The 26,377-nt window shown below is 46.0% G+C and overlaps 1 protein-coding gene across 1 annotated transcript in view; it reads right to left on the bottom strand.

Annotated features, from left to right (window-relative positions):
* LOC143773599 (stimulated by retinoic acid gene 6 protein-like) overlaps nt 1-26,377 on the bottom strand; it is a 184,819-nt gene that overhangs the window by 5,654 nt on the left and 152,788 nt on the right. The window contains exons 16-17 of the mRNA XM_077260998.1: nt 17,579-17,742; nt 7,133-7,252 (exon numbers count right to left, since the gene is read on the bottom strand). Coding sequence (XP_077117113.1) covers nt 7,133-7,252; nt 17,579-17,742 — 284 coding nt within the window. The remainder of the gene's footprint in view (nt 1-7,132; nt 7,253-17,578; nt 17,743-26,377) is intronic.

Here is a 26,377-nt window from a genome sequence, read left to right as displayed (position 1 = left end):
ATTTTCCGCACCATGTGCACTGCGGATTTCGTTTTCCATAGGTTTACATGGTACTGTACAACGCACGGAAAACAGCTGCGAATCTGCAGGGCCAAATCTGCTGCAGATCCGCAGGCAAATCTGCAATGTGTGCACATAGCCTAATACTGAACATCTATACATACCCATAAAGTGAACCTGACCGCTGATACATGCTGTGTGACCCATGGGCAGCATGTGCCCGGCGTCGGCTATATGATCTATGCCAGGTATGTTTGTCTCTGAAACGCTGCAGCATCACAGAGAAAAACATGTCTGACTTCTCCCCTCCGGCTGCCAATGACTGGTGTGTACTCACAGGCAGGAAGAAACTTGTCGCTCAGTGGGAGCGGATGGGGAGAAGCCACCAGGGACCTGCCTGTCTGACTAGTCACCCGTGTGGCCGTGGTTCTCGGCAGCTTTTAAAGTGTGTTTTCCATGAAACGCAGCAGCATTTCAGAGTCAAACATACCTTTCTGGAATCACACAGCCAATGTCTGACACATGCGGCCTGTGGAACGAGCAGCCATCAGATTCCCTTTAAGATCCCATAGGTGCCATTTATGTCACATGGTTGACTATTATCCTTATCACTTTGAGGAGAACTGTAACTCCCAGCATGTACAGAAGCTCCTATGGCATGCTGGGAGTTCTAGTTCACCACAGGAGTGGTGATTTTCTTTTGAGTCAGGGTATGTTTCCACAGTCAGTAAACGCTGTGGATTGGACGCTGCGTACAGCCGCAGAGTCCAGATGTTACAGTACAGGTCCTTCTCAAAAAATTAGCATATAGTGTTAAATTTCATTATTTACCATAATGTAATGATTACAATTAAACTTTCATATATTATAGATTCATTATCCACCAACTGAAATTTGTCAGGTCTTTTATTGTTTTAATACTGATGATTTTGGCATACAACTCCTGATAACCCAAAAAACCTGTCTCAATAAATTAGCATATTTCACCCGTCCAATCAAATAAAAGTGTTTTTTAATAACAAACAAAAAAACATCAAATAATAATGTTCAGTTATGCACTCAATACTTGGTCGGGAATCCTTTGGCAGAAATGACTGCTTCAATGCGGCGTGGCATGGAGGCAATCAGCCTGTGACACTGCTGAGATGTTATGGACGCCCAGGATGCTTCAATAGCGGCCTTAAGCTCATCCAGAGTGTTGGGTCTTGCGTCTCTCAACTTTCTCTTCACAATATCCCACAGATTCTCTATGGGGTTCAGGTCAGGAGAGTTGGCAGGCCAATTGAGCACAGTAATACCATGGTCAGTAAACCATTTACCAGTGGTTTTGGCACTGTGAGCAGGTGCCAGGTCGTGCTGAAAAATGAAATCTTCATCTCCATAAAGCATTTCAGCCGATGGAAGCATGAAGTGCTCCAAAATCTCCTGATAGCTAGCTGCATTGACCCTGCCCTTGATGAAACACAGTGGACCAACACCAGCAGCTGACATGGCACCCCACACCATCACTGACTGTGGGTACTTGACACTGGACTTCAGGCATTTTGGCATTTCCTTCTCCCTAGTCTTCCTCCAGACTCTGGCACCTTGATTTCCGAATGACATGCAAAATTTGCTTTCATCAGAAAAAAGTACTTGGGACCACTTAGCAACAGTCCAGTGCTGCTTCTCTGTAGCCCAGGTCAGGCGCTTCTGCCGCTGTTTATGGTTCAAAAGTGGCTTTACCTGGGGAATGCGGCACCTGTAGCCCATTTCCTGCACACCAGACTCAGTCCACTGCTTCCTCAGGTTCCCCAAGGTCTGGAATCGGTCCTTCTCCACAATCTTCCTCAGGGTCCGGTCACCTCTTCTCGTTGTACAGCGTTTTCTGCCACATTGTTTCCTTCCAACAGACTTACCATTGAGGTGCCTTGATACAGCACTCTGGGAACAGCCTATTTGTTGAGAAATTTCTTTCTGGGTCTTACCCTCTTGCTTGAGGGTGTCAATGATGGTCTTCTTGACATCTGTCAGGTCGCTAGTCTTACCCATGATGGGGGTTTTGAGTAATGAACCAGGCAGGGAGTTTTTAAAAGCCTCAGGTATCTTTTGCATGTGTTTAGAGTTAATTAGTTGATTCAGAAGATTAGGGTAATAGGTCGTTTAGAAAACCTTTTCTTGATATGCTAATTTATTGAGACAGGTTTTTTGGGTTATCAGGAGTTGTATGCCAAAATCATCAGTATTAAAACAATAAAAGACCTGACAAATTTCAGTTGGTGGATAATGAATCTATAATATATGAAAGTTTAATTGTAATCATTACATTATGGTAAATAATGAAATTTAACACTATATGCTAATTTTTTGAGAAGGACCTGTACTGTAACATCTGGACTCTGCGGCTGTACGCAGCGTCCAATCCACAGCGTTTACTGACTGTGGAAACATACCCTGACTCAAAAGAAAATCACCACTCCTGTGGTGAACTAGAACTCCCAGCATGCCATAGGAGCTTCTGTACATGCTGGGAGTTACAGTTCTCCTCAAAGTGATAAGGATAATAGTCAACCATGTGACATAAATGGCACCTATGGGATCTTAAAGGGAATCTGATGGCTGCTCGTTCCACAGGCCGCATGTGTCAGACATTGGCTGTGTGATTCCAGAAAGGTATGTTTGACTCTGAAATGCTGCTGCGTTTCATGGAAAACACACTTTAAAAGCTGCCGAGAACCACGGCCACACGGGTGACTAGTCAGACAGGCAGGTCCCTGGTGGCTTCTCCCCATCCGCTCCCACTGAGCGACAAGTTTCTTCCTGCCTGTGAGTACACACCAGTCATTGGCAGCCGGAGGGGAGAAGTCAGACATGTTTTTCTCTGTGATGCTGCAGCGTTTCAGAGACAAACATACCTGGCATAGATCATATAGCCGACGCCGGGCACATGCTGCCCATGGGTCACACAGCATGTATCAGCGGTCAGGTTCACTTTATGGGTATGTATAGATGTTCAGTATTAGGCTATGTGCACACATTGCAGATTTGCCTGCGGATCTGCAGCAGATTTGGCCCTGCAGATTCGCAGCTGTTTTCCGTGCGTTGTACAGTACCATGTAAACCTATGGAAAACGAAATCCGCAGTGCACATGGTGCGGAAAATACAGCGCGGAAATGCTGCGTTGTATTTTCTGCAGCATGTCAATTCTTTGTGTGGATTCTGCAGCGCTTTACATCTGTTCCTTTATAGGAATCCGCAGGTGTAAAACGCAGGTGAAATCTGCACAAAAACGCTAGAAATCCACTGTAAATCCGTGGGTAAGGCTACTTTCACACTAGCGTCGTGCACTGCATGTCGCTATGCGTCGTTTTGTAGAAAAAACGCATCCTGCAAAAGTGCTTGCAGGATGCGTTTTTTCTCCATTGACTTGCATTAGCGACGCAGTGCAACGCATTGCCACACGTCGCAACCATCGTGCGACTGTTGCGTCGGACTGTCGCCACCAAAAAACATTGCATGTAACGTTTTTTGGTGCGCCGTGTCGAACATTTCCGACCGCGCATGCGCGGCCGGAACTCCACCCCCGCCTCCCCGCACCTCACAATGGGGCAGCGGAAGCGTTGAAAAACAGCATCCGCTACCCTCGTTGTGCAGCCCTTCCACAGTATGCGTCGGAGCGCCGCAACGTCGCATTGCGACGTGCGTCGTACGACGCTAGTGTGAAAGTAGCCTAATCCGCAGGTAAAATACAGTGCGTTTTACCTGCGGATGTTTCAGAAACTGAGCTGAAAAATCTGCACAGAAATCTGCAACGTGTGCACATAGCCTTAGGCAGCACTTTGGACGCAGCACATGTCCGCTGTGTCCAAAACGCTGCCGGCTTCTCAGATTTTGGTGTGTTTTTGGTGCTACATATTTTTGTTGCATCAAAAACGCAGCATCTTACAGTTCATCAGTGTGGATGGAATTTAGCATATAAAAATCTCCTGCCCACTGTGCTTTTTTATGTAGTGTAAACTGACCTGCAGTGCGTGCTTCAAATTCCTAACATGTTTATTTTTCTTGCAGATATACTAAATTTTCTGTGCACATTTTTCCCATAGAAGCAAAATATAGCTAATGTGGTCACTTTGGACCAGACCATAGCACTGTGGAGAGCGCAGCTTCATCTTCATTGTCTACGAAACATTGTCTACCTGCTCTGTGTGTAAAGTAGCAACTTTTCTTGGTACTGCAACTAAGGCTGGAATCACACTAAGCATATAACATGAGATGCAAGCGCATTGGATGCGATATGCCAATGACCCTCGGCTCCAGCTCTGACGTGAGTGTCATGCGTCTGTGCTCCGATCCTCTCACGTGGGAGAATCAGCTGCGGAGGAGATGGAGAAAGTAAGTTCTCCATCTCCTCCATTACCTGTCTCTGCATAAATCGGATTGCATTCGGATGGCATCCGAGTGCAGTCCGATGTTTCACATGCATCCATAGACTTGTGTGGGTGCGAGTGAGCCGAGTGTCGCTGCCTATCGCAGCATGCGGCGATTGTTCTCTCATGCCGAATCGACATGTGAAAATAATCGCAGATCTGAGCTGTACCAAAGGATAACACTGGGCCGAGTGCTATACGATGTTTTATTACATAGCACTCAGCCATGTTATACGCTCAAGTGACCCCGGCCTTGGAGCAATAAATAAGACTGAGCTGTAATACTGGACCATCTGGGACTGTATGTTATATAGTCTTGTTAAACGCACCTCACGTCTTATGACATACGGGTGCACAAATATATTATATATTCACCATGCGACAAGTGGGCCTGTGTAACTTCAAATGCCAGGGCTGAATTTTAGTCCCAGTCCGGCCCTGATGTTACCTCACTGCAGCTGGTGACCAGGGCATCAGACGGCAGCCGCAAACTTCATCCCATACAGCGGCAGTGATTTTAACAGAGCAGCGCGCTGCTGGCTGCAGAAGCTGACAGCATGAAGGAGCAATAGATCGAGCGGCCCACTACAGGGACCGGCCGTTCTGGCATTTGCCAGAAATGCCCGATGGCCATACCGGCCCTGTTTGTGTCTATGTCAATAAAGTTATAACTTTTTAATTAAAAGAAACAGCACTTTTTTGATTCAGCGCAGTTTAATAACTGAATTGCTGATCAGTATGTTGATATATTTAGCGGAGTGTTACCCATCCCCGTTGTGAGGAAATAGGTCTGGGTTATATGTTTACATATTGAATCCGCTATGTGTGAAGGTACACCAAAAGGTGAAATACATACGGACATAGGCAGCATTAAATAGAATGTTGCAGAGTTTAAATCCGCAAAGCAGTTCAATTTACGCCATAGTTTTTCTTGAAAAAGTGTTCTTGACATCTCATTGACAATGCTGCTACTGTAATACACAGTGGATTTCCCACACCTAAATCTGCAGTAGAGAATCTGCTGCATATTCACAACAGGGAAACATGATCGAAAGGAACTATTTTCTGTTTCTGGAAATTACCATACAATGGTCGTGGTATTACAATTACCTTTAACTTTCAGAAATAATTCTTCACAGTAAGTGTTTGAGTGTATTAAATATGCATTACCATCCATATGTAATAATATAATAATAATATTTTTATTTATATAGCGCCACCATATTCCGCAGCGCTTTACAAATTATAGAGGGGATTTGTACAGAAAATAGACATTACAGCATAACAGAAATCACAGTTCAGAATAGATACCAGGAGGAATGAGGGCCCTACTCGCAAGCTTACAAACTATGAAGAAAAAGGAGAGACACGAGAGGTGGATGGTAACAATTGCTTTCGTTGTTCGGACGGTGTATGTAGTATGTAGACAGCGTATATAGACGGTATTATATATATATACACAATACCTCTGATGGTGCTGTATATACACTACTGTTGATGCTATTATATACACTGTAAAACAGTTGATGGTGCCATATACACTGTTGTTGACGGTATTAAAAATCATGCCATACAGATATTACTTTTGACGGTATTATATATTCAGTGCGAACAGTTATTATTAGAGTTGGTGCAATTAATTAGCATATCCAAGTTTGTCGGACACAACAAAGATTGGTGGCATGGTCAAAGCACCATCTCCTCCTGTCTGACAGCCTCTATGCTGTGTGATTTCAGGCAAAGGAGCCGTCAGTCAAGTGGGAGGGAGGAGGCGGCACTGGCCGGAGAATAGAGCTGGAGTTACAGAGGCTCCAGATCTACAATAGTTCTTCAGCCTTATTTGCATACCAATGTAAATGCTATTTTTGTAGTAGTCGAGGAATAGACTGGCCATGTAAAGGTATTACTGGACTTGTCTTTGAAAGAGCTATATATAAATAATTTGGGGTGTGAAATCAGGCTGACAAAGTTCCATTTAAATCCCTGTGCAGGCAAACTAATAATGTACGCGTAAAACGCGCGAAGGGGCTGGCAGTCTGGTGACATCACGGTGACCGACATGGGTAAGGATCAGTCTTGGACTATCCACTATACTATTTGCCTCTTAAAGGCATATTACATTGTATAATATGGATAAATAGCCTCAAGAACTTGAGCCCACCGGTCATGTACTTGATACTAGTGATGAGCTCCATACTTTCTATTTTTGTCCTGTGTCCTTCTCATTGAATTTTACCTATATAATACTCTTGTATTTACGTATTTTATTGACTTTTTTGCTAATTATATTTTATGTCTGTGCATCAATAAAATATTTTTGCATATATCTTTATGACTCCAATTTTCAAATTTTTCACAAACTAATAATCTATCTGCATCTTTCTGCCATCCCTGGAGAGGAGAACCATAGAACATCAAGGGCCACTGCATCCTATTATATATTTAAATAAGTAGTATAAGATCTTACAAAGCTTTTTATTAAGGTTTCCCCCACTATATGCAACATCAACCAAAATAATCAAATTAACCCCTTTAAAAGCTATTTTAGCTTGGCTTCTAGTGAGGCTCCTATATGTTCCCCAGTTAATGGAAAGCTGTAAACAACATTCCCCAGAGGGCTATTCTTTAGGCTTCTGTAGCGAAACATCTTTAATTAACCAGCAGAAACAGTTACCATGGGGTTCACACATCGTGAATTAGTGACACCATTAACAGAGCAAACTACCTGGACCTGTGTGGTGCTTTCTTGATTTGGCATCCTGTGTGAGCATGTGACAGAAGGACAGAAGGATGGGGTGAGTATGATACAGGTCTACTTGAAGCATGCCAGTCCAAGTGTTGTATCCTAGAAAGCAAAAGACAGTATGACCAAAAGTAAAAATTATAAGTAAAAATTGTTACATTTCCACAATCAATGATGGTTTAGGAAGCCAGGTCATCTGCTGGTGTAGGTCCACTGTGTTTTATCAAGTCCAAAGTTAGCGCAGCTGTCTACCAGGAAATTTTAGAGCATGTCATGCTTCCCTCTGCCAACAAGCTTTTTGGAGATGGAAATTTCATTCTCCGGCAGGACTTGGCACGTGTCCAGTCCACACTGCCAAAAGTATCAATACCTGGTTTAAAAAACAACAGTATCACTGTGCTTGATTGGCCAGAAAACTCGCCTGACCTTAACCCCATAGAGAATCTGTGGGGTATTGTCAAGAGGAAGCTGAGAGACACCAGACCCAACAATGCAGACGAGCTGTAAACTGCTATCAAAGCAACCTAGGCTTCTATAACACCTCAGCAGTGCCACAGGCTGATCACCTCCATACTACGCCGCATTGATGCAGTAATTGATGCAAAAGGAGCCCTGACCAAATATTGTGTCATTTCAGTAGACCAACATTTCGGATTTCAAAAAATTGTTTTTCAAACTGGTGTTATAAAGTATTCTAATTTACTGAGATCATGACTTTTGTGTTTTTATTTGCTGTAAGCCATAATCATCAACATTAACAGAAATTAACACTTGAAATAGAGCACTCTGTAATGACTCTATATAATATATGATCTTCATTTTTTGTAATAAAGAGCTGAAAAAATGAACTTTTTGATGATATTCTAATTATGTGAGAAGAACGTGTGTGTGTGTGTGTGTGTGTGTGTGTGTGTGTGTGTGTGTGTGTATATATATATATATATATATATATATATATATATATATATATATGGCAAAAATTAAGAGACCACTGCACAGTTTTATAAAAACCAGCTTCTCTACATGTCTGACAGCCATTCCATTCCAGTGTCAGTTGACACCAGAGTACACCTTATTCTCCTGATTAGGTGATCACCTGAACCAAATCTTATTTAACGAAGGAAAGTATAAAAAACCCTGCTGTGGTGTTCACAATCCTATTGCAATAGGACAAGCTGGATGGCAAAACAAGTGCTTGTGCAGCGCCCCAGAGTCCTGGTCGTTGCAGTACTGTGGCTCCGCCACTATGGGGAGCTGTGGTGCGTCCGATGGCACTGAAGGAGTTCATCTGATCAGGTATCACAGACACCAATACATTTCACAGCCGGGCCTCCGGGGGGAGCTAAGGGTGCTATTCATTAGGCCACTCCCCACCATAGTGGGTAAACTGGGGGTCAGGCAGGAAGTTAGATTAGAAAGCTGACTGGGTTGGAACCAGGCAACACCTTGTGGCAGAGGGTGTTGTGGGGAAGATACAGTAGGGTCTCTGTCAGGGGTGGGATCCTGACAGAGGCTTGGCAACGAGAACGAACGTAACGGGACCGTGCCTGCTCCGGGTAGCGGCGGTGCCCAAGAAAGGATTAGAAGAGAGAGAGATTGTGCTGAGTGAGAAACGGGATCACGCAAAGGAGAAATACCAGTAGGAGTCGTGCTGTAAGACCGAAGCAACATCCTACTGAGGCGCACTACCGGTGGCCGGAACGCCGAGGGAGTAGAATAACATTCAGCTTCAAGCAATACTCCAAACAGCGGCAGGACAGTCAGTCTCAGGCGGGCTGTCTAACTCAAATCACCTATGAAGTCTTGGGAGGCAATTGTGGGAGAGGGGCGTCTCTAGGGTCCCGGAAGAACTCCAGGCCTACCCGTCAAACGGGTGCCGTTCCTACCCGAACCTCAGGGAGGGACGGAGGATTAGCAGAACATCATCTAGTCGAGTTGTGAGGGAACTTAAGAAACAGACACAACAGTTGTGGGGTACTTTCCGTAAGCACAGCAGGGAAGGACTACAACACATAGCGCTAGGGGGAAGGCACAGATTTCCTCCTGTGAAGAGAACTCTGGAAGTGTCATTGGACCGGCCGGACTTGCGCAGCCTGGTGAGCCGTATTCTGGACTGTGGACTCAGAGATCTTCAGTAAAGAGGTAAAGAGACTGCAACCTGGTGTCCTCGTTATTTACCGCGACCTGCACCCCACAACTGCACCGCTACACCACCACTTATTCTACCGGACGTCCCCCACTGACTGACAGGGCCACGGACCGGGTCTAGCCACCGTGACAACCCCAGAACTGGACAGAGACTGCCAGAGGCCCGGCTCCGGGTACCCCTCGGCCCTGCGGCGGTGTGGGGGCGCTCCAACTTGGCGTCACGAACAGGATCTACTTAAGCCTGAAGAATCAGGTCATGTGTGCCTTGGAACTGTGATTTACTGTGCTTGGACTGTACTTTATTGAGAGACTGTGTACTGCCATTGACCCAGAGAAGTTCCCGCCAAAAGCCGCCGCCATTGCTTCGCCAGAGAAGAAGGAGGGCGTGCCATGGGAGGAGACTACCAGAGTGGCGCGAGAAATGGCTACCGCCCCCTGCGCTTCTGGCTGCAAGGTGAGGACCTGCCTTCAAGCAGAGGACAACCCCCTGATTTGCAACGGCGGGAAGCAGGAGATGGAGAAGCTCGGCCCTGGAGAAATGGCGGAGTCCGATGCATGCATTGCCACCGATCGGCAGATCATGATGAAGAACAGCGAGTGCCGGAACGGGGAAGGAGCAGTCCCGGTTTGCCCTCGCTTATCGGAGGTGGACCCGTGCTCCCTGCAGCCGGAGGATCCGAAGTCCCTGGAACAGATAGCGGAGCCGAGTCCACCAATCCCGATCTCGGAGCCAGCGGAGGAGGAACCGCAGCGGGCGGAGCCGTGTTCGGGGATCATATTGGAAGAGCCGCGGTCCGAGCAGCAGCCGACTCCAGCGTTCTCGTCAGCGGACCGGATCGACATCGGTGGAACCACATCAGGCGCAGGTACGGCAGACACCCCTGCCTCCACGCTCGATCCCGCTCCCGCGACCGACCCTCCCTGCAGCAGTAACCCTTCGTTCACCATCGAGCGGGTGGTCCTCGGCCCCAGCGCAATAGGGAAGTTGTTGCCGCCACTACCAACCAGGTGGGGGGAGCCCATAGAGATGGGCCCGGACGGAGTGATGTTCCGGTGGGACACCCCCTGGGTTGAGCAGGATGGGGTTCCGGTGGATGGTCTCACCATCGCGATACTTACCTGGGACCAGTACAATCAATGCGTGCTCCAGCACTGGAAACAGCGAGATGAAGTTGAACAACGGGAGACGCAACGCAAGAAGTCTGTGCATGGCAGGAAAGACGTGGTAAAGCGAGGAACGGTGTCGGCCTTCCACCCAAGGAAAGGATGGGGCTCTATACAGGAACCGGGCCTATCGACTGACGTCTTCGTTGCTAGTTATGACGTGGAAACTCCCTGCTGTGATCGGGATGGCGAACCATTGCGAGAAGGGGATCAGGTGACGTACACCCGTCACTGGAACGCACAAGGATGGCGTGCCCGGAATGTTCAGCGATGTGAGCCTGAGAGAGTGTCACCTGTGGCCCCAATCATGGTTGACCCAGGTTTGCCAGATCTCGTTACTGTCACCACTGTACGCTTTGTAGCAGCTCCCGAACTTGCCAGTAGGGTCAGTCTTCAAATTCAGACAACGGGTGACCTGGTGGTCCCTGCAGGGCCTGCCGCTGGTATCCGTGCCACAGTAGCCGGGGGTCAGGGGCCAATGCCACCTGAATAAGGATAAACCTCGGAAACCTGAAGATGTACATAGTTCTTAACTGTTTGTTGTTTCCTGATTGTTTGCTGCTAAACCCGTCCAGGGTTAATTCTTAAGGATCCCTCTGCTGACCCGGGATCCCTGTTGTTTGTTTATTTTTCCTCAAGTTGCACAAAAGTTGACAAGAACTGCAGTAATCATGGACCGTGCATGATACAAACTTTTCCTTGTAAATAGTTTGCACCTTATTAAAGGTGCTTCCTACTGGTTTTACTTAAAGACTCTTTGCGAAGATACCGTACCGGAACCTTTGCTGAGCATGGACTGGTAGTCTGAGAAGACGAACTACCTCAGAAAGATTTGATCCCCTCTTAAAGGGGATGCCAAAAGTGTACTTATGAGTGATACTGTTTTAGAACAGTAATGTGATGACAATGCTTAAAGTAAAAATGATAATGTTTACATGTAGAAGTTATGTGTATTGAACTGGTTAACTGTAAAAAGAAGTGTTGATAATGTTCCTTAGAAGAAAGTGCGAGAGCTAGAAGAAAGATGCAGTGGACCCGTAGGGGCAGACATAGTGTCCTGCATAGTCGGTAGTAAGAAAGTAGTAATGAAGGTTGATGATATAAGGAAATAGTTGATAATGTTGATAAGGAAATGGGGATAGAAGGTAGACCCTGAGTCCTCCTTAGAAAGTTAGTTATTATAAAAGAAAGAGTTAATAATGTGTTACAGAGGACAGAAAGTGAACCCGTAGGGGTTAGGTGGTGAGTAGTGTTGAGCGATACCGTCCGATACTTGAAAGTATCGGTATCGGAAAGTATCGGCCGATACCGGCAAAGTATCGGATCCAATCCGATACCGATACCCGATACCAATACAAGTCAATGGGACTCAAGTATCGGACGGTATTCCTGATGGTTCCCAGGGTCTGAAGGAGAGGAAACTCTCCTTCAGGCCCTGGGATCCATATTAATGTGTAAAAGAAAGAATTAAAATAAAAAATATTGCTATACTCACCTCTCCGACGCAGCCTGGACCTCAGCGAGGGAACCGGCAGCGTTGTTTGCTTAAAATTTGCGCTTTTCTTTCCTTACGTGAAGTCCCGGCTTGTGATTGGTCGCGTGCCGCCCATGTGGCGGCGACGCAACCAATCACAGCAAGCCGTGACGTAATTTCAGGTCATTCAGTATTTTAAAATTACGCTCCGGCTTTGTGATTGGTTGCGTCGCAGTCACATGGGCGACGCAACCAATCACAGCAAGCCGTGACGTAATTTCAGGTCCTTAAGGATTTTAAAATTACGTCCCGGCTTTGTGATTGGTTGCGTCGCAGTCACATGGGCGACGCAACCAATCACAAGCCGTGACGTCACGGGAGGCTGGACACGCGCGCATTTTAAAATGCGCGCGTGTCCAGCCTCCCGGCTTGTGATTGGTTGACCGCGACGCAACCAATCACAAGCCGGGACGTCACGGGAGGCTGGACACGCGCGCATTTTAAAATGCGCGCGTGTCCAGCCTCCCGGCTTGTGATTGGTTGACCGCGACGCAACCAATCACAAGCCGGGACGTCACGGGAGGCTGGACACGCGCGCATTTTAAAATGCGCGCGTGTCCAGCCTCCCGGCTTGTGATTGGTTGAAAGCGACGCAACCAATCACAAGCCGGGACGTCACGGGAGGCTGGACACGCGCGCATTTTAAAATGCGCGCGTGTCCAGCCTCCCGGCTTGTGATTGGTTGACCGCGACGCAACCAATCACAAGCCGGGACGTCACGGGAGGCTGGACACGCGCGCATTTTAAAATGCGCGCGTGTCCAGCCTCCCGTGACGTCACGGCTTGTGATTGGTTGCGTCGCCCATGTGACTGCGACGCAACCAATCACAAAGCCGGGACGTAATTTTAAAATCCTTAAGGACCTGAAATTACGTCACGGCTTGCTGTGATTGGTTGCGTCGCCCATGTGACTGCGACGCAACCAATCACAAAGCCGGAGCGTAATTTTAAAATACTGAATGACCTGAAATTACGTCACGGCTTGCTGTGATTGGTTGCGTCGCCGCCACATGGGCGGCACGTGACCAATCACAAGCCGGGACTTCACGTAAGGAAGTAAACGCGCGAATTTTAAACAAAAAACGCTGCCGCTTCCCTCGGTAAGGTCCAGGCTGCGTCGGAGAGGTGAGTATAGCAATATTTTTTATTTTAATTCTCTCATTTACACATTTTTACATTAATGTTGTTTCGATACCGATACCCGATACCACAAAAGTATCGGATCTCGGTATCGGAATTCCGATACCCGCAAGTATCGGCCGATACCCGATACTTGCGGTATCGGAATGCTCAACACTAGTGGTGAGTCCTCCTAGGAGCCACATGTAGATGGCTCAGTGCTTCTGAAACTGAAAGAATGTTATGATCTGTACTGTGTATAGAAGTAGAAAAGGCAGTAGGTCCTGGCTGAACGGGACGGTCCTGTAATAGAAAGGAGAGGCAGTAGGTCTGGTGCCGATAGGACAGGCGGTCCTGCAGATTTAAAGAAGGAGAATGAAAAAGTTAAAATTACCTTATAATGTGATTATAGGAAGGTCTTTAGTGGATACAGAGTGTATGTCCTTAAAGGCAACGTTAAAGTATTGTTCAGCAATTTTTGCACTCAGTAGAATACCCGGTTGGGTAAGAGGAGTTATTTATAGCATGTTGCTATGTTATTTAACCATGTTTGTAACGTTCAAGTGTCCTTACCTCCCATAAAGGGAAGCCTGTTCAAGTATACTTATTGTTATTGCACTCAACAAAATTGTATGTCTTTTTGCTAAACTTGTATTGTTGTTTCCTTCCCAGTCCCGGAGTACTGTGTTTAACCAGGGGGGAGTGCAGCGCCCCAGAGTCCTGGTCGTTGCAGTACTGTGGCTCCGCCACTATGGGGAGCTGTGGTGCGTCCGATGGCACTGAAGGAGTTCATCTGATCAGGTATCACAGACACCAATACATTTCACAGCCGGGCCTCCGGGGGGAGCTAAGGGTGCTATTCATTAGGCCACTCCCCACCATAGTGGGTAAACTGGGGGTCAGGCAGGAAGTTAGATTAGAAAGCTGACTGGGTTGGAACCAGGCAACACCTTGTGGCAGAGGGTGTTGTGGGGAAGATACAGTAGGGTCTCTGTCAGGGGTGGGATCCTGACAGAGGCTTGGCAACGAGAACGAACGTAACGGGACCGTGCCTGCTCCGGGTAGTGGCGGTGCCCAAGAAAGGATTAGAAGAGAGATAGATTGTGCTGAGTGAGAAACGGGATCACGCAAAGGAGAAATACCAGTAGGAGTCGTGCTGTAAGACCGAAGCAACATCCTACTGAGGCGCACTACCGGTGGCCGGAACGCCGAGGGAGTAGAATAACATTCAGCTTCAAGCAATACTCCAAACAGCGGCAGGACAGTCAGTCTCAGGCGGGCTGTCTAACTCAAATCACCTATGAAGTCTTGGGAGGCAATTGTGGGAGAGGGGCGTCTCTAGGGTCCCGGAAGAACTCCAGGCCTACCCGTCAAACGGGTGCCGTTCCTACCCGAACCTCAGGGAGGGACGGAGGATTAGCAGAACATCATCTAGTCGAGTTGTGAGGGAACTTAAGAAACAGACACAACAGTTGTGGGGTACTTTCCGTAAGCACAGCAGGGAAGGACTACAACACATAGCGCTAGGGGGAAGGCACAGATTTCCTCCTGTGAAGAGAACTCTGGAAGTGTCATTGGACCGGCCGGACTTGCGCAGCCTGGTGAGCCATATTCTGGACTGTGGACTCAGAGATCTTCAGTAAAGAGGTAAAGAGACTGCAACCTGGTGTCCTCGTTATTTACCGCGACCTGCACCCCACAAGTGCACCGCTACACCACCACTTATTCTACCGGATGTCCCCCACTGACTGACAGGGCCACGGACCGGGTCTAGCCACCGTGACAACCCCAGAACTGGACAGAGACTGCCAGAGGCCCGGCTCCGGGTACCCCTCGGCCCTGCGGCGGTGTGGGGGCGCTCCACTTGTAATATCCCAAAAGTAATAGGAAAGAAAAAATAACTTTTAACCATGCCAAAGGAGTTGCAAAGAAAAGTCTTGAGTGAGGAAAAGAAGGCCTCAAATCTGGCTTTACTAGCAGAGGGGCACAGTGAGGGTCATGTTGCCTCCATTCTTACAATTTCTAAGACGACAGTCCATTACGACAAGGTCAAGCAGCAGACATTGGAGACAACAAAGTTACAGACCGGCAGAGGGCGAAAACGACTCTCCATTGACCGGGATGACCGTCATCTTATTCGAATGTCACTCAGCAACCGCAGGATGGTGTCAAGTGACCTACAAAAGGAATGGCAAATGGCAGCTAGGGTGAAGTGCATGTCAAGAACAGTTCGTAACAGGCTCCTGGAGGCAGGACTCAAGTCATGTAAAGCTAGAAAAAAGCCTTTCATTAATGAGAAGCAAAGGAAAGCCAGGCTGAAGTTTGCCAAAGACCATAAAGATTGGACCATATAGGACTAGAGTAAGGTAATCTCCTCTGGTGAGTCTAATTTCCAGCTTTTCCCAACAACTGGTCGTCTAATGGTTAGATGGAGACCTGGAGAGGCATACAAGCCACAGTGTCTTGCACCCACTGTGAAATTTGGTGGAGGATTGGTGATGTTCTGTGGATGCTTAGCAAGGCTGGAATTGGGCAGGTTGCTCTTTGCAAAGGACGTTTCAATCAAGCCGCATACAAGATTATCCTGTAAAAACAGTTGATTCTTTCTGCTCTGGCAATGTTCCCCAACTCTGAGGACTGTTTTTTCCAGCAGGACAATGCGCCATGCCACACAGCTAGGTCAATCAAGGTGTAGATGAAGAACTATCACATCAAATCCCTCTCATGACCAGCCCAATCTCCAGACCTGAACACCATTGAAAACCTCTGGAATGTAATCAAGAGGAAGATGGATAGTCACAAGCCATCAAACAAAGAAGAACTGCTTACATTTTTGTACCAGGAGTGACATAAGGTCACCCAAAAGCAGTGTGAAAGACTGGTGGAAAGCATGCCAAGATGCATGAAAACTGTGATTAAAAATCATGGTTATTCCACAAAATATTGATTTCTGAACTCTTCCTGAGTTAAAACATTAGTATTGTGGTTTCTAAATGATTATGAACTTGTTTTTTTTAATTTTTTTTTTGCAGTATTTGTGGTTTGCAAGCAATGCATTTTTTTAGGTATTTTGACCATTTCTTCATTTTCAAAAAATAAATACAAAATTTATTGCTTGGAACTTCAGAGACATGTCAGTAGTTTATGTTTATAGAATAAAAGAACAATTCACATTTCACTCAAAAATATACCTATAAACAGAAAAATCAGATAAACTGAAAATTTTGCAGTGGTCTCTTAATTTTTGCCAGAGCTGTATGCAGGGGATTTGCCAGTTTCAGACATGGGAACAGAGGGGATGAGTTATACATACCCTGACCCCATCCAATGGTGCAGCCTTGCTCCATACATTTGTTTTGAGCCGAAGCTGCGCCCCAACCAATGACTCTGCCAGCCAATTGGCGTGCCCTACTACAGGGTGAACATCTAATGTGATGCACCAATTCTGTGGCAGCTGTGTGCTTATTTTTTTTTTTTGCTGGGGACAGGCCATTAACCATGGACTGTCCCACCCTGATAATAGAAGCCCATAGCTGTCTGCTTTACCTCTGCTGGTTTTAAAATATAGGGGGAACTCCAAGCCATTTTTTGAATTAAATTATTTAATGTGTGATTGTGAAAACAAGAAATCTTCCCCAGTTGCAGATGCTCACTAAAACTGTCATCAGCATCACGTGGTCTCCCTGATCATAGGTGGACCAGGCGAGGATGATGGCAGCTTTAGTCAACACTCAGCGCCTGAGAACAGAACTAACTGCACTGCTTTTCCCAGTCGCCGGAGTATTTCATTCCAGTACGTGTCACACAGATGAGTGTGCACATGTGCAGGACATATTGACGTCCATGCTGCCGGAAAAAAACATGCATGTCCAGGTGTGGGTCACACAGGCATACACGTTACTTGTGAACACACAAACATGTGCACATCACCATAGATTTAAATGGATCTACCTGTGTAAGTGTCTCCAGTACGTGTGAAAACTGTCACCACACGTACAGGACACATTAACGTGTGCCTAAGTCATATGAGTCAATGCATGTCGCTCCTTTTCCTGTCTTTGTACTCCGACTATATATATGGTAATAGGCTTCTTTAACACAGTTCTGAACACTGTTCTGGACTCTCAATCGCTGCACACTCCCCACTTGTGCCCAACTATCCCACAACACTTATCTTTCTCACAATCTCTCTACAACTAACAGCAATTAGCTTCCCATACAAAAAGCCCCTGTAACTCCTATACATGTGGGCTGGCACTAGATATTTAACCCTGTCACAGCCTAATAACTGCTGCAGAGAATAGTACACATAAAATCACATGACTGTCACATAACACAGTAGGTCCACACAGTACACATTAGAGAAGTCTTCAGAGAGGGTGTTTGGACAACTTCTCCACCTTTAAATGGACATCAAAGTCCATAAAATGCAGACGTGTGAAGCCGACCTTACTGTTACTCACCCATATCAGCGCCTTCATGTCCTTTTGGGAACAGTGGTTTATCAATCCTTGCTAGCAACCAACTCCCCAAGAGCACATTAAATAAGACTCTGAGTAAACATGCACCAAAGCCAAGGATTGCCGAGTAGAACATGAAAAAATAGCTGAAATTCTGAAATCCTCTCCTAGGAAGAAAACCAGGAATAAAGATAGATTATGGTTATTAAAAATAGTTTTAACTCTTGTAAACATTATACAACAATAATAATGGAGCTTGCTTTCCCTTCTGTGCCCAGAGTAAAAACACGGTCCTAAACCCAAGTTATTAAAGGGGTCTTGTCTTCTGAACAGGAGTCCACTGCTCCTCTGACTCCCTGCATGCTGGGGTGGGCACCTGGGTGATTGACAGCTTGGAATAGTGGCCCAGTCTCACGTTGGCCTCAGATGGTACAAGGACAAGCAGCTTTGCCTCAGTAGCATTGGCAGAGAGCAACTGCACTAAGGCCATCGGATCAGTAGCCAACAGTGATCCGGCCAGCTTCAGAGCAGCATTTATAAGTTTTATAGGAAAAAGCTTTTAAAATAAAAGTGTTATTTGCAGATGCAGATATTTAGTTAATCTGCAGGTACATAGTATCACAATCCTGCACCATACAACTGGCATGCACCTCTGCCAGAAAAAAAAAATGAAATAAATTTTGATAATTTAGAGGTGCTAGTTTACAACACCCTGTCTAACCCATACTCCACCTATTTTGCAGAGCTTTTCTGGACTTGTATAAAAATGGCAAAAGTTGCACAACTTAGGCCGGTTTCACATTTGCGGTTGTGTCCACAGCGTTTCTTCCGCAATTATCCGCAAGCTTTGTGATATTCCTATATTTAACATTAGAGATGCATGTGTTTGCGATCGGTTGCGTTTTGCCGCGTTTGACGACGCATGCGTTGTTTCGTCGTCTGCGGTTTGCGCGGTAAACGCTACATGTAGTAATTTTAGAGGCATCAATTTGCCACCTAGAAACGTATGCGGTTGTTAGCGGATGGAATGCGGCAAAAAAAACGCACTGCTGTCTATGTGAACGCATGCAGCCGCAAGCACATTCCTTTGCTTGTGTCTGTGAACGCATGCGTTGCACCAAAGGAAAACATGTCTAGACACTGATTAGCCACCCCCCCCACATACAAAGTGATAAAGGGAGGGAGTGGACATTTCCAGGTCACTACTCAGCAGACAGAGAACCAGACCATAAAGAGGAAAGCACCTTGGAGGAAACAAGACTGAACTATGTGAGTATATCCTAGCCACAGGCCCGGATTTAGGGGGGGGGCCCAAGGGGCCCGAGCCCTGGGCCACCCACCAAGAGGGGGCCTCCCAACAATATAGGGATAACTATCTCAAAACATGTAAAATACACGTCTCTTTTCTGTGAACCATTTCTAATGATAAGGAACATTTAACAAAAGAGAAACTATTGAAAGTGTAAGGACCTGGCTACGGTCCTACATCTCAGTGGCTGGCGCAAAATGGCAGACTCATGGCACCTGACCTGCGTCAGCATCCACTGACCTGGCTAGCCTAGCCAGACTTCCTTAGTACCCTCCCTGTACCGAATGCTTGGCTTATGGCATGCGGCAGCCTTCTTCGATCCCAACAGAAGCTTCTAGGCGCTACCTATTCAGCTATATGATTGCTCCCTCGGATTAGATCAGATGAGAGTTTGTTCAGCTGCCGTCGAGGAAGGAGGCGGAGCTACGATGTCGGCATGAGAAGAGGATTCTCCACCGTGGAGTGCGGCAGGACTTCACTCTGGTTCTTCAGTCACTGAAGATCCAGAGGTGAAGTGGTTCAGTCTTCACAGTGTCGCGGTGGGTGAGTATGATCTCTGCTTGTCTGTGTGTGTGTCTGCATGTGTCTGTCTGTCTGTGTATCTTTCTTGCAGCTCCTGTGCCACACAGTACCATACTGTATATACAGGTCCAGACTATATCCTGCATTACTGTGTATCTGTGTATACTGTATGTACAGTGCCTTGCGAAAGTATTCGACTCCCTGGAAAGAGCTGAAAACTGCTGTTCACAAATGATCTCCATCAAACCTCTCCGAGCTCGAGCTGTTTGCCAAGGAAGAATGGGCAAGAATTTCAGTCTCTCGATGTACAAAACGGATAGAGACATACCCCAAGTGACTTGCAGCTGTAATCGCAGCAAAAGGTGGTGCAACAAAGTATTAAGTTAAAGGGTCTGAATAATATTGCACGCCCCAATTTTCAGTTTTTGAATTTCCACAAAAATTTAAAATAAACCAAAAATGTTGTTCAACTTCACAATTGTGTTCCACTTGTTGTTCAATCTTCACCAAAAATTTACATTTGGTATCTTTATGTTTGATGCATGATATGTGGGAAAAGGTTGAAAAGTTCCAGGGAGCCGAATACTTTCGCAAGGCACTGTATATAGTGTGGACCTGTTTACAGTGTAGTGCTGTGTATACACTTTATACAGCCCCTCAACCTCTGTTCTATATACAGCCAGCACAGCAACAGCCTCTGATATATACAGGTAAACAGCCTCTGATGTATACAGCCCAGCAGCAGCCCCTCATATATAGGCTATGTGCACACATTGCAGATTTTGCTGCGGATCTGCAACTGTTTTCCATGCGTTGTACAGTATCATGTAAACGTATGGAAAACAAAGTCCACAGTGCACATGCTGCAGAAAAAAATGCTCGGAAACGCAGCGTTGTTTTTTCCGCAGCATGCCAATTCTTTGTGCGGATTCCTCTGCGGTTTACACCTGCTCCTCAATAGGAATCCGCAGGTGTAAAACCGCAGGTGTAATCCGCACAAAAACAGTGGTAAATCCACAGCAAATCCACGGGTAATCCGCAGTGCGGTTTACCTGCGGATTTTGCAAAAACAGTGCGGAAAAATCCACACACCAATCCACAACGTGTGGACGTAGCCATATACAGGCCAGCAGTGTGAAGCAGAAGGACTGTTAAGACAAATGAATCAGCTTAAAATTGGTATTAACACCACCTTCTGGAATGATATCCTGCAAAGAACAGATGCTACTAGTAAAAATCTACAACACGCAAAACTCGATCTAAACACTGCTGTGGCGTCACTGACCAGCTTAAAATACTATGTCGCATCAAAGTGTGACTCCTTCAAAATTTATGAGAAGCAAGGCGAAGAGCTGTCTGGTTCATCTGAGTATGTTCAAACGATAACTCGACACAGGCACCGAAACGTGAGTCTCAATCCATTGGATTATGGCCATATGGAGGAAGTACAACTCAGCCCTTCTGAAAAATACAGAACAGCAACTTTCTTGCCTATCATTGATCAGTTTATCGCTTCTCTTGACCAACGTATTCAAGCATATAAAGATATATCAAGCAGATGTAGCTTTTTTAGTTAGCCATCTGAAAGAATTGTCTTCAGACGAGCTTAAGGCCACAGCAGAGCAACTCGTCAGGTCTTATTCAGATGACTTGGACATTACATTTATCAATGAACTGTGTCAGTTTGTAACATTTTCCAACTTATTCACAGACGAGGAGCCAAAAGATATCAGCACTGAACTTTTCATGTACAAGCTTATCATGGAAAAAGGTGTGCAGGACACTTTCCCAAATATTGAGATAGCTCTAAGGATATATCTAATTTTGATGGTAACAAACTGCAGTGGTGAGCGTTCCTTCCCAAAACTCAAATTAGTTGAAAAACGATTAAGGACATCCATGAAGTAGGAACGACTTGCAAATTTGGCTATCATGAGCATCGAGTCAGATATACTGCATGAATTGGACTTTAGTGACATCATTAGTGATTTTGCAGCACGAAAACCAAGGAAAGTGCCTGGATTGTAAAAAATGAATTATTTTACCTGAATTACTCTACCTAAATGATTTTTGTAAATAAACTTGCGTTCTTTTCATTTTGTGTTTTTGCATGACATATTGCAACACCTTGAAAAATGGGCCTCCCTCCAAAATGGGCCCCGGGCCACCCACCTCTTAAATCTGGCCCTGCCTAGCCAATGGCTTTATTTTCTATTTTCTGTCTCTACATGCCCTAATTTCTGCCATTTCTTTCTTTCTGCATGCATCAGAATGTCATCTTCTTCTGATGAGGAGCAACGTCCTGGGCCTTCTCAAGCCGAACATGTCAGTGAAGTGAGTACTCAACTCCTCAGATTGGTAAGTATTCACTGTCACATCTACACATATGACAATTTTTTTTTTTTTTTTTTTTTTTTTTTTAGAGCACTTCTTCCACTGCGGCAGAGGGTGAGCAGGAGCAGCAGGTTTACGGTCGGGTGGCAAGGCGGCAGCATGTAAGTATACCTGGCTGACTGTTTACTGTATCCTCACTTTAGTATTCTTGAATCTTCCTTTCTTTACTTTCCTCTTTCTTTACATTTTTCTTCTGGACTCCTTTTTTATCTTGACTTTCATTATTCATGCCATTTCTCTGCCTCTGTTTTCTTTCTTTTCCTTATGTTAATGTATCCACCATTAATGTCTTTATTTATTTTTTAGGTTCCAGAACGGGATGAGGACCTCATTGACAATCATATCCTCATCTCCCTGGTCCATGAGCGAGTCCCGTTGTGGGACACCCAGGTTCTCCAGCACTCGGACAACGTGACGATCCGGCGGCTATGTGGGATGGCTGAGACAACGCCCTGACTTGGGTCTGAAATGCATTTTGTAAGTATTGCAATGCAGTGTGATGCAGCAGAGACCTTGGCCGTGCTCACTAAACTGTGTGTGATGACAGAAACTCTCAGGAGTTTCTCTCATCACACACAGTTGTGTGAGCACGGCCAAAAGTCCATTGTTTAACCATTATTTTTTGTTTTTTCAACAGTGCTCAAAGTCAAAACACGTTGGCGTTCGATGAAGGACCGCTTCAACAAGGACCTTCGTCAAGAGAGCCGTGTTCCTAGTGGTTCTGGAGCAAGGATCCGAAAATATAAATACCACCGCATTCTGGCATTTTTGAGACCGGTCCTTGCCCAGAAAACGTAAGTATTTATTTGGTGTATTAGGTTGTGTTGTATTGCCTTAATCTGTATGTTTCTATTCCACAGGAGTTGACGTTTTGTAAATGTTTGGTATAAATTTTTTCTTCTTTTTTCACAGCACATGGAGCAGCACTCTTGACCCTGGTTCTGGAGCGGTCCTTCATCAGACAGCCACTGATCGTCCCAGCCATCCAGCAGCACTGCAGTAAGTGGGCCTCCCACACTAACTGGAGCCCAGGAAGCTGGTCCATCAGGTGTTCCCCTTTCCCAGTCCTCTGCCTCTGCCCCTTTTTTTTGGCCTCCTCCTGGCAGCGGCAGAGGGTCTCAGACAGGTCACTCATGCCCGAGTTTTTGCACTTGAGCTTGGTTTTTCACAATGGACTCAAGGCTTTGGGTGACCGCCTGGATACTGCCATTAGCCATATGAATACACATATCCAGGAGGTCACCAAAAGCCTTGACCAAGTAAAAGCCGACCTCCAGAGGCCAGCACATCATTTTTTTAATCAAATTGAACAGGGCATGTCGGAACACCTTACTCCTGATCTCCAGCTTAGTGTAATGCAGGCCTGCAATGCTGCTTACGTGCAGGCTATGCAGCAGAGTCGGTATTTTCAGCAGACAGTGGCGGCATATCCACCTATGAATACACTGTCACACTTGACCTCAATGCCGACCTCTGCTGCATACCACTGCACGGCTACCTCCATTCCAAGCACTGCTGGACACCACTACAGCACCACCACCATGCCGAGTGCTGTAGGACAGCCCACCACCACCACCATGACAACTGCTGCTCCTGCTTGGACCTCCTCCACTGACACCACCATGCAGCAGCAGGAACCTGGCATGGCCTTCCACTCCGCCACCACGATGCAGCAGGACCCTGGCATTCCCTTCCGCTCTGCCAGCACGATGCAGCAGGACCCTGGCATGGCCTTCCGTTCTGCCACCATGATGCGACAGGACCCTGGCATGGCCTTCCAACCTCCTACCGCAACCATGCAGCAGCAGCGGGACAAAGACACTGACAGTTCGGCCATCATGGCCGCAAGAAATGAGCCCGCCGAGGCTCCCCAGACCGCAGCTCCGATCCCAAAAAGGGAACAAAAAAAGCATACTATTTCTATTCCTCCCCCTCACCTCCCAATGTGTCTGTAATGTCAGGTTTGTCTCACCCTACCAGTGTGTGTCAGCCCTCTCATGCGTCAAGCCCCATCCTCAGTCTGCAAAACCCCAGTAATTTAATTGCCCCTTCTCCTGCCACCCCTGCATTGTCCACAGTGAGTCAAGCTTCACAGCTACATACCCCCAGTTTCCAGCACTCTACCCCAAGCAGGCACAGTTATTTATTTTTTTTAACAAAATAAATAATGTTTTTTGCCCCAAAAAATGTTTGGTTAATTGTGTATTTCGCCGCCAGCAACACACACCGTGCGCCAAATAAAAAACTGCGCTGCACACTTTATTTTTAGGCCACATCATAGCTCCAGTAGATGGCAAGTACAACACTGCAGCTTTGTGTGTCTTTAGAATAGAGATATGAGGTGGGCCAAAAAATTTATACATGTATTTTCTCCATAATCTCTTCCTTCTGCTTAGTCTGTGACTAGTGTTACAGACTGAAGAGAAAATGGTGGCAATACAATGCAGAACTACACTCAACAGGTCATGTGTCCAAAAACTCATTAGTTGGGACACCTGACCTGGTGAGTAGAGAACTGCCTTGTATAACCTCCATTTTCTCTTATGTGTACGTAACCTATTTCACACAAAGTGAAGGTCATAAAAGGCATATGTTATATGTGCATCATGAATTCATTATTTCTGACACCTGACTTGATGGGTATAGATCTGTTTCGTATTAAACAGCCATCGTCTCTTCAGTCTGCATCCAATAGATACTGCAGAACAGAATCAGGACGCAATGACGTCAACAACCTTACCACTAACAACCTAAGCGGTTTGTAGAGGAAATACATAGGAGACACGGTCAAGATACCAAAAATATAAAGTTCATTAACAACAAATATTAGTAACATTTAAAACATAAGTGGTACAGACCCAAACCCAACAGGACAGTTTACACAATATTGTCCTGCCATGCCACATGTCCAATATCAGAATCAAAAAAGGCAGCAAATTGGTTCCGCATGTGGCCAACTTCAGCAGTTGACCGCAGCAGGTGATGCTGGTAGTCTGGCAATGGGTTTGCAACTGGTTCATCCAGTTCAATGTTGGGTCGCTCCTTAGCCATTATGTAATTGTGGAGAACCACACAGGCTTTGACCACCTCATCGACTGTCTCCATTTTTAGATTAATGGCTGCTGCAAGAATGCACCATTTTGAGACTAGAATCCCAAAGGTACACTCTACTGTTCTTCGGGCCCTGGTCAGTCTGTAGTTAAAGATCCTTTTAGTGTGATTCAAGTCCCAACTGGAATATGGCTTCAGTAGGTTTTCACACATCTGAAAGGCCTCATCCCCAACCATAACAAATGGCATCGGTGGACCTTGAGTGTTAGGGAGAGGTCGTGGTCGTGGAAAATTACAATTTTTGCCATACACATGGCGGCCCATATCAGAGTTCTTGAAAGTCTGGGAATCGTTGCCACGGCCAAAAGCTCCAATGTCCACGGCAATGAAGCGACAATCCGCATCTGCTATTGCCATGAGCACATCAGAAAAATATTTTTTATAGTTGAAGTGTTCCGATCCTGTTCTGGCTGGTTTGATAATGCGGATGTGCTTTCCATCCACCGCTCCCAAACAGTTGGGCAAATCACACACACACTCCAGAATTTTTCAGCAGTTTCAATCCACATGTCCGCGGTGAGTAGTGGTATAAACTCATCCCGGAGAACAGTCCACAAAGCCCGGCAGATGTCCGCAACTATTCCGTATTCCGAAATCTGTAATAAAATAAATAAAAAAAAATTTACAATCAATTCTATTTATGGTGTTGTTCTGCTAAAGACAAAGGAAAATACAAATAATACATGTCAGAACAACCAAAATTAGGACTGGCATTTGTTTAGAATTGTTACGTACCTTAATGTAATCAGCAGACGTTCCTCTGGTGGAATCGCTCTACGGAGCTGGGTGTCCTGTCTCCGGGTGGCTCCTTGGACACAAACAAGCAAATCCCGGAAAGAGTCTTGCGACATCCTTGTATATTCCGGGAATTTGTCCGGGTTGGCATTAAGCTCGCCATATAGCGTGTGATAGGCTCCACGGCTCTCACGTAGTTCGATAATGGAGTGTCGCCAAAAATGCCTACGCCGTGTCCTTCTCAGTCTTTCGCGATTTCTGTGTTGCTCCCAAGCAAACGCACAGGCAAGAAACAGCTTGATGCTTAAATCCAGGTTGAAATAAAAGCTCTCCATGCGAAGATCCATCATGACACAGGATACAGTAGCACACTGTAAAGATTTCAGCAGTCCTAGGGTCTATATATAGATATCCCATAATACACGCCCTCTGTAGTCCCATTGGCGGTGTCTGGTTATCTAGATTTTTCTCCTGTAAAATTTTCCACCATGCGCACAAAAAACGCAAACGCATGACAAAACGCATGATAAAGCGTGAAAAAGCTGCGTTTTATTAGCCGCATGCGTTCCCGCATGCGTCTAAAAAACGCTGCGTTTGTACGTGTTTCTATGCGTTTTTTTCTGCACTTGCGGATGTGCAGCGCCCCAGAGTCCTGGTCGTTGCAGTACTGTGGTCCCGCCACTATGGGGAGCTATGGTACGTCTGATGGCACTGAAGGAGTTCGTCTGACC

This window comes from Ranitomeya variabilis, chromosome 5 (assembly GCF_051348905.1).
Source record: "Ranitomeya variabilis isolate aRanVar5 chromosome 5, aRanVar5.hap1, whole genome shotgun sequence".
Classification (NCBI taxonomy): Eukaryota; Metazoa; Chordata; class Amphibia; order Anura; family Dendrobatidae; genus Ranitomeya; species Ranitomeya variabilis.
Note: the sequence above shows the minus strand (reverse complement) of the source record. Positions and strands in the feature narration are given on the sequence as shown.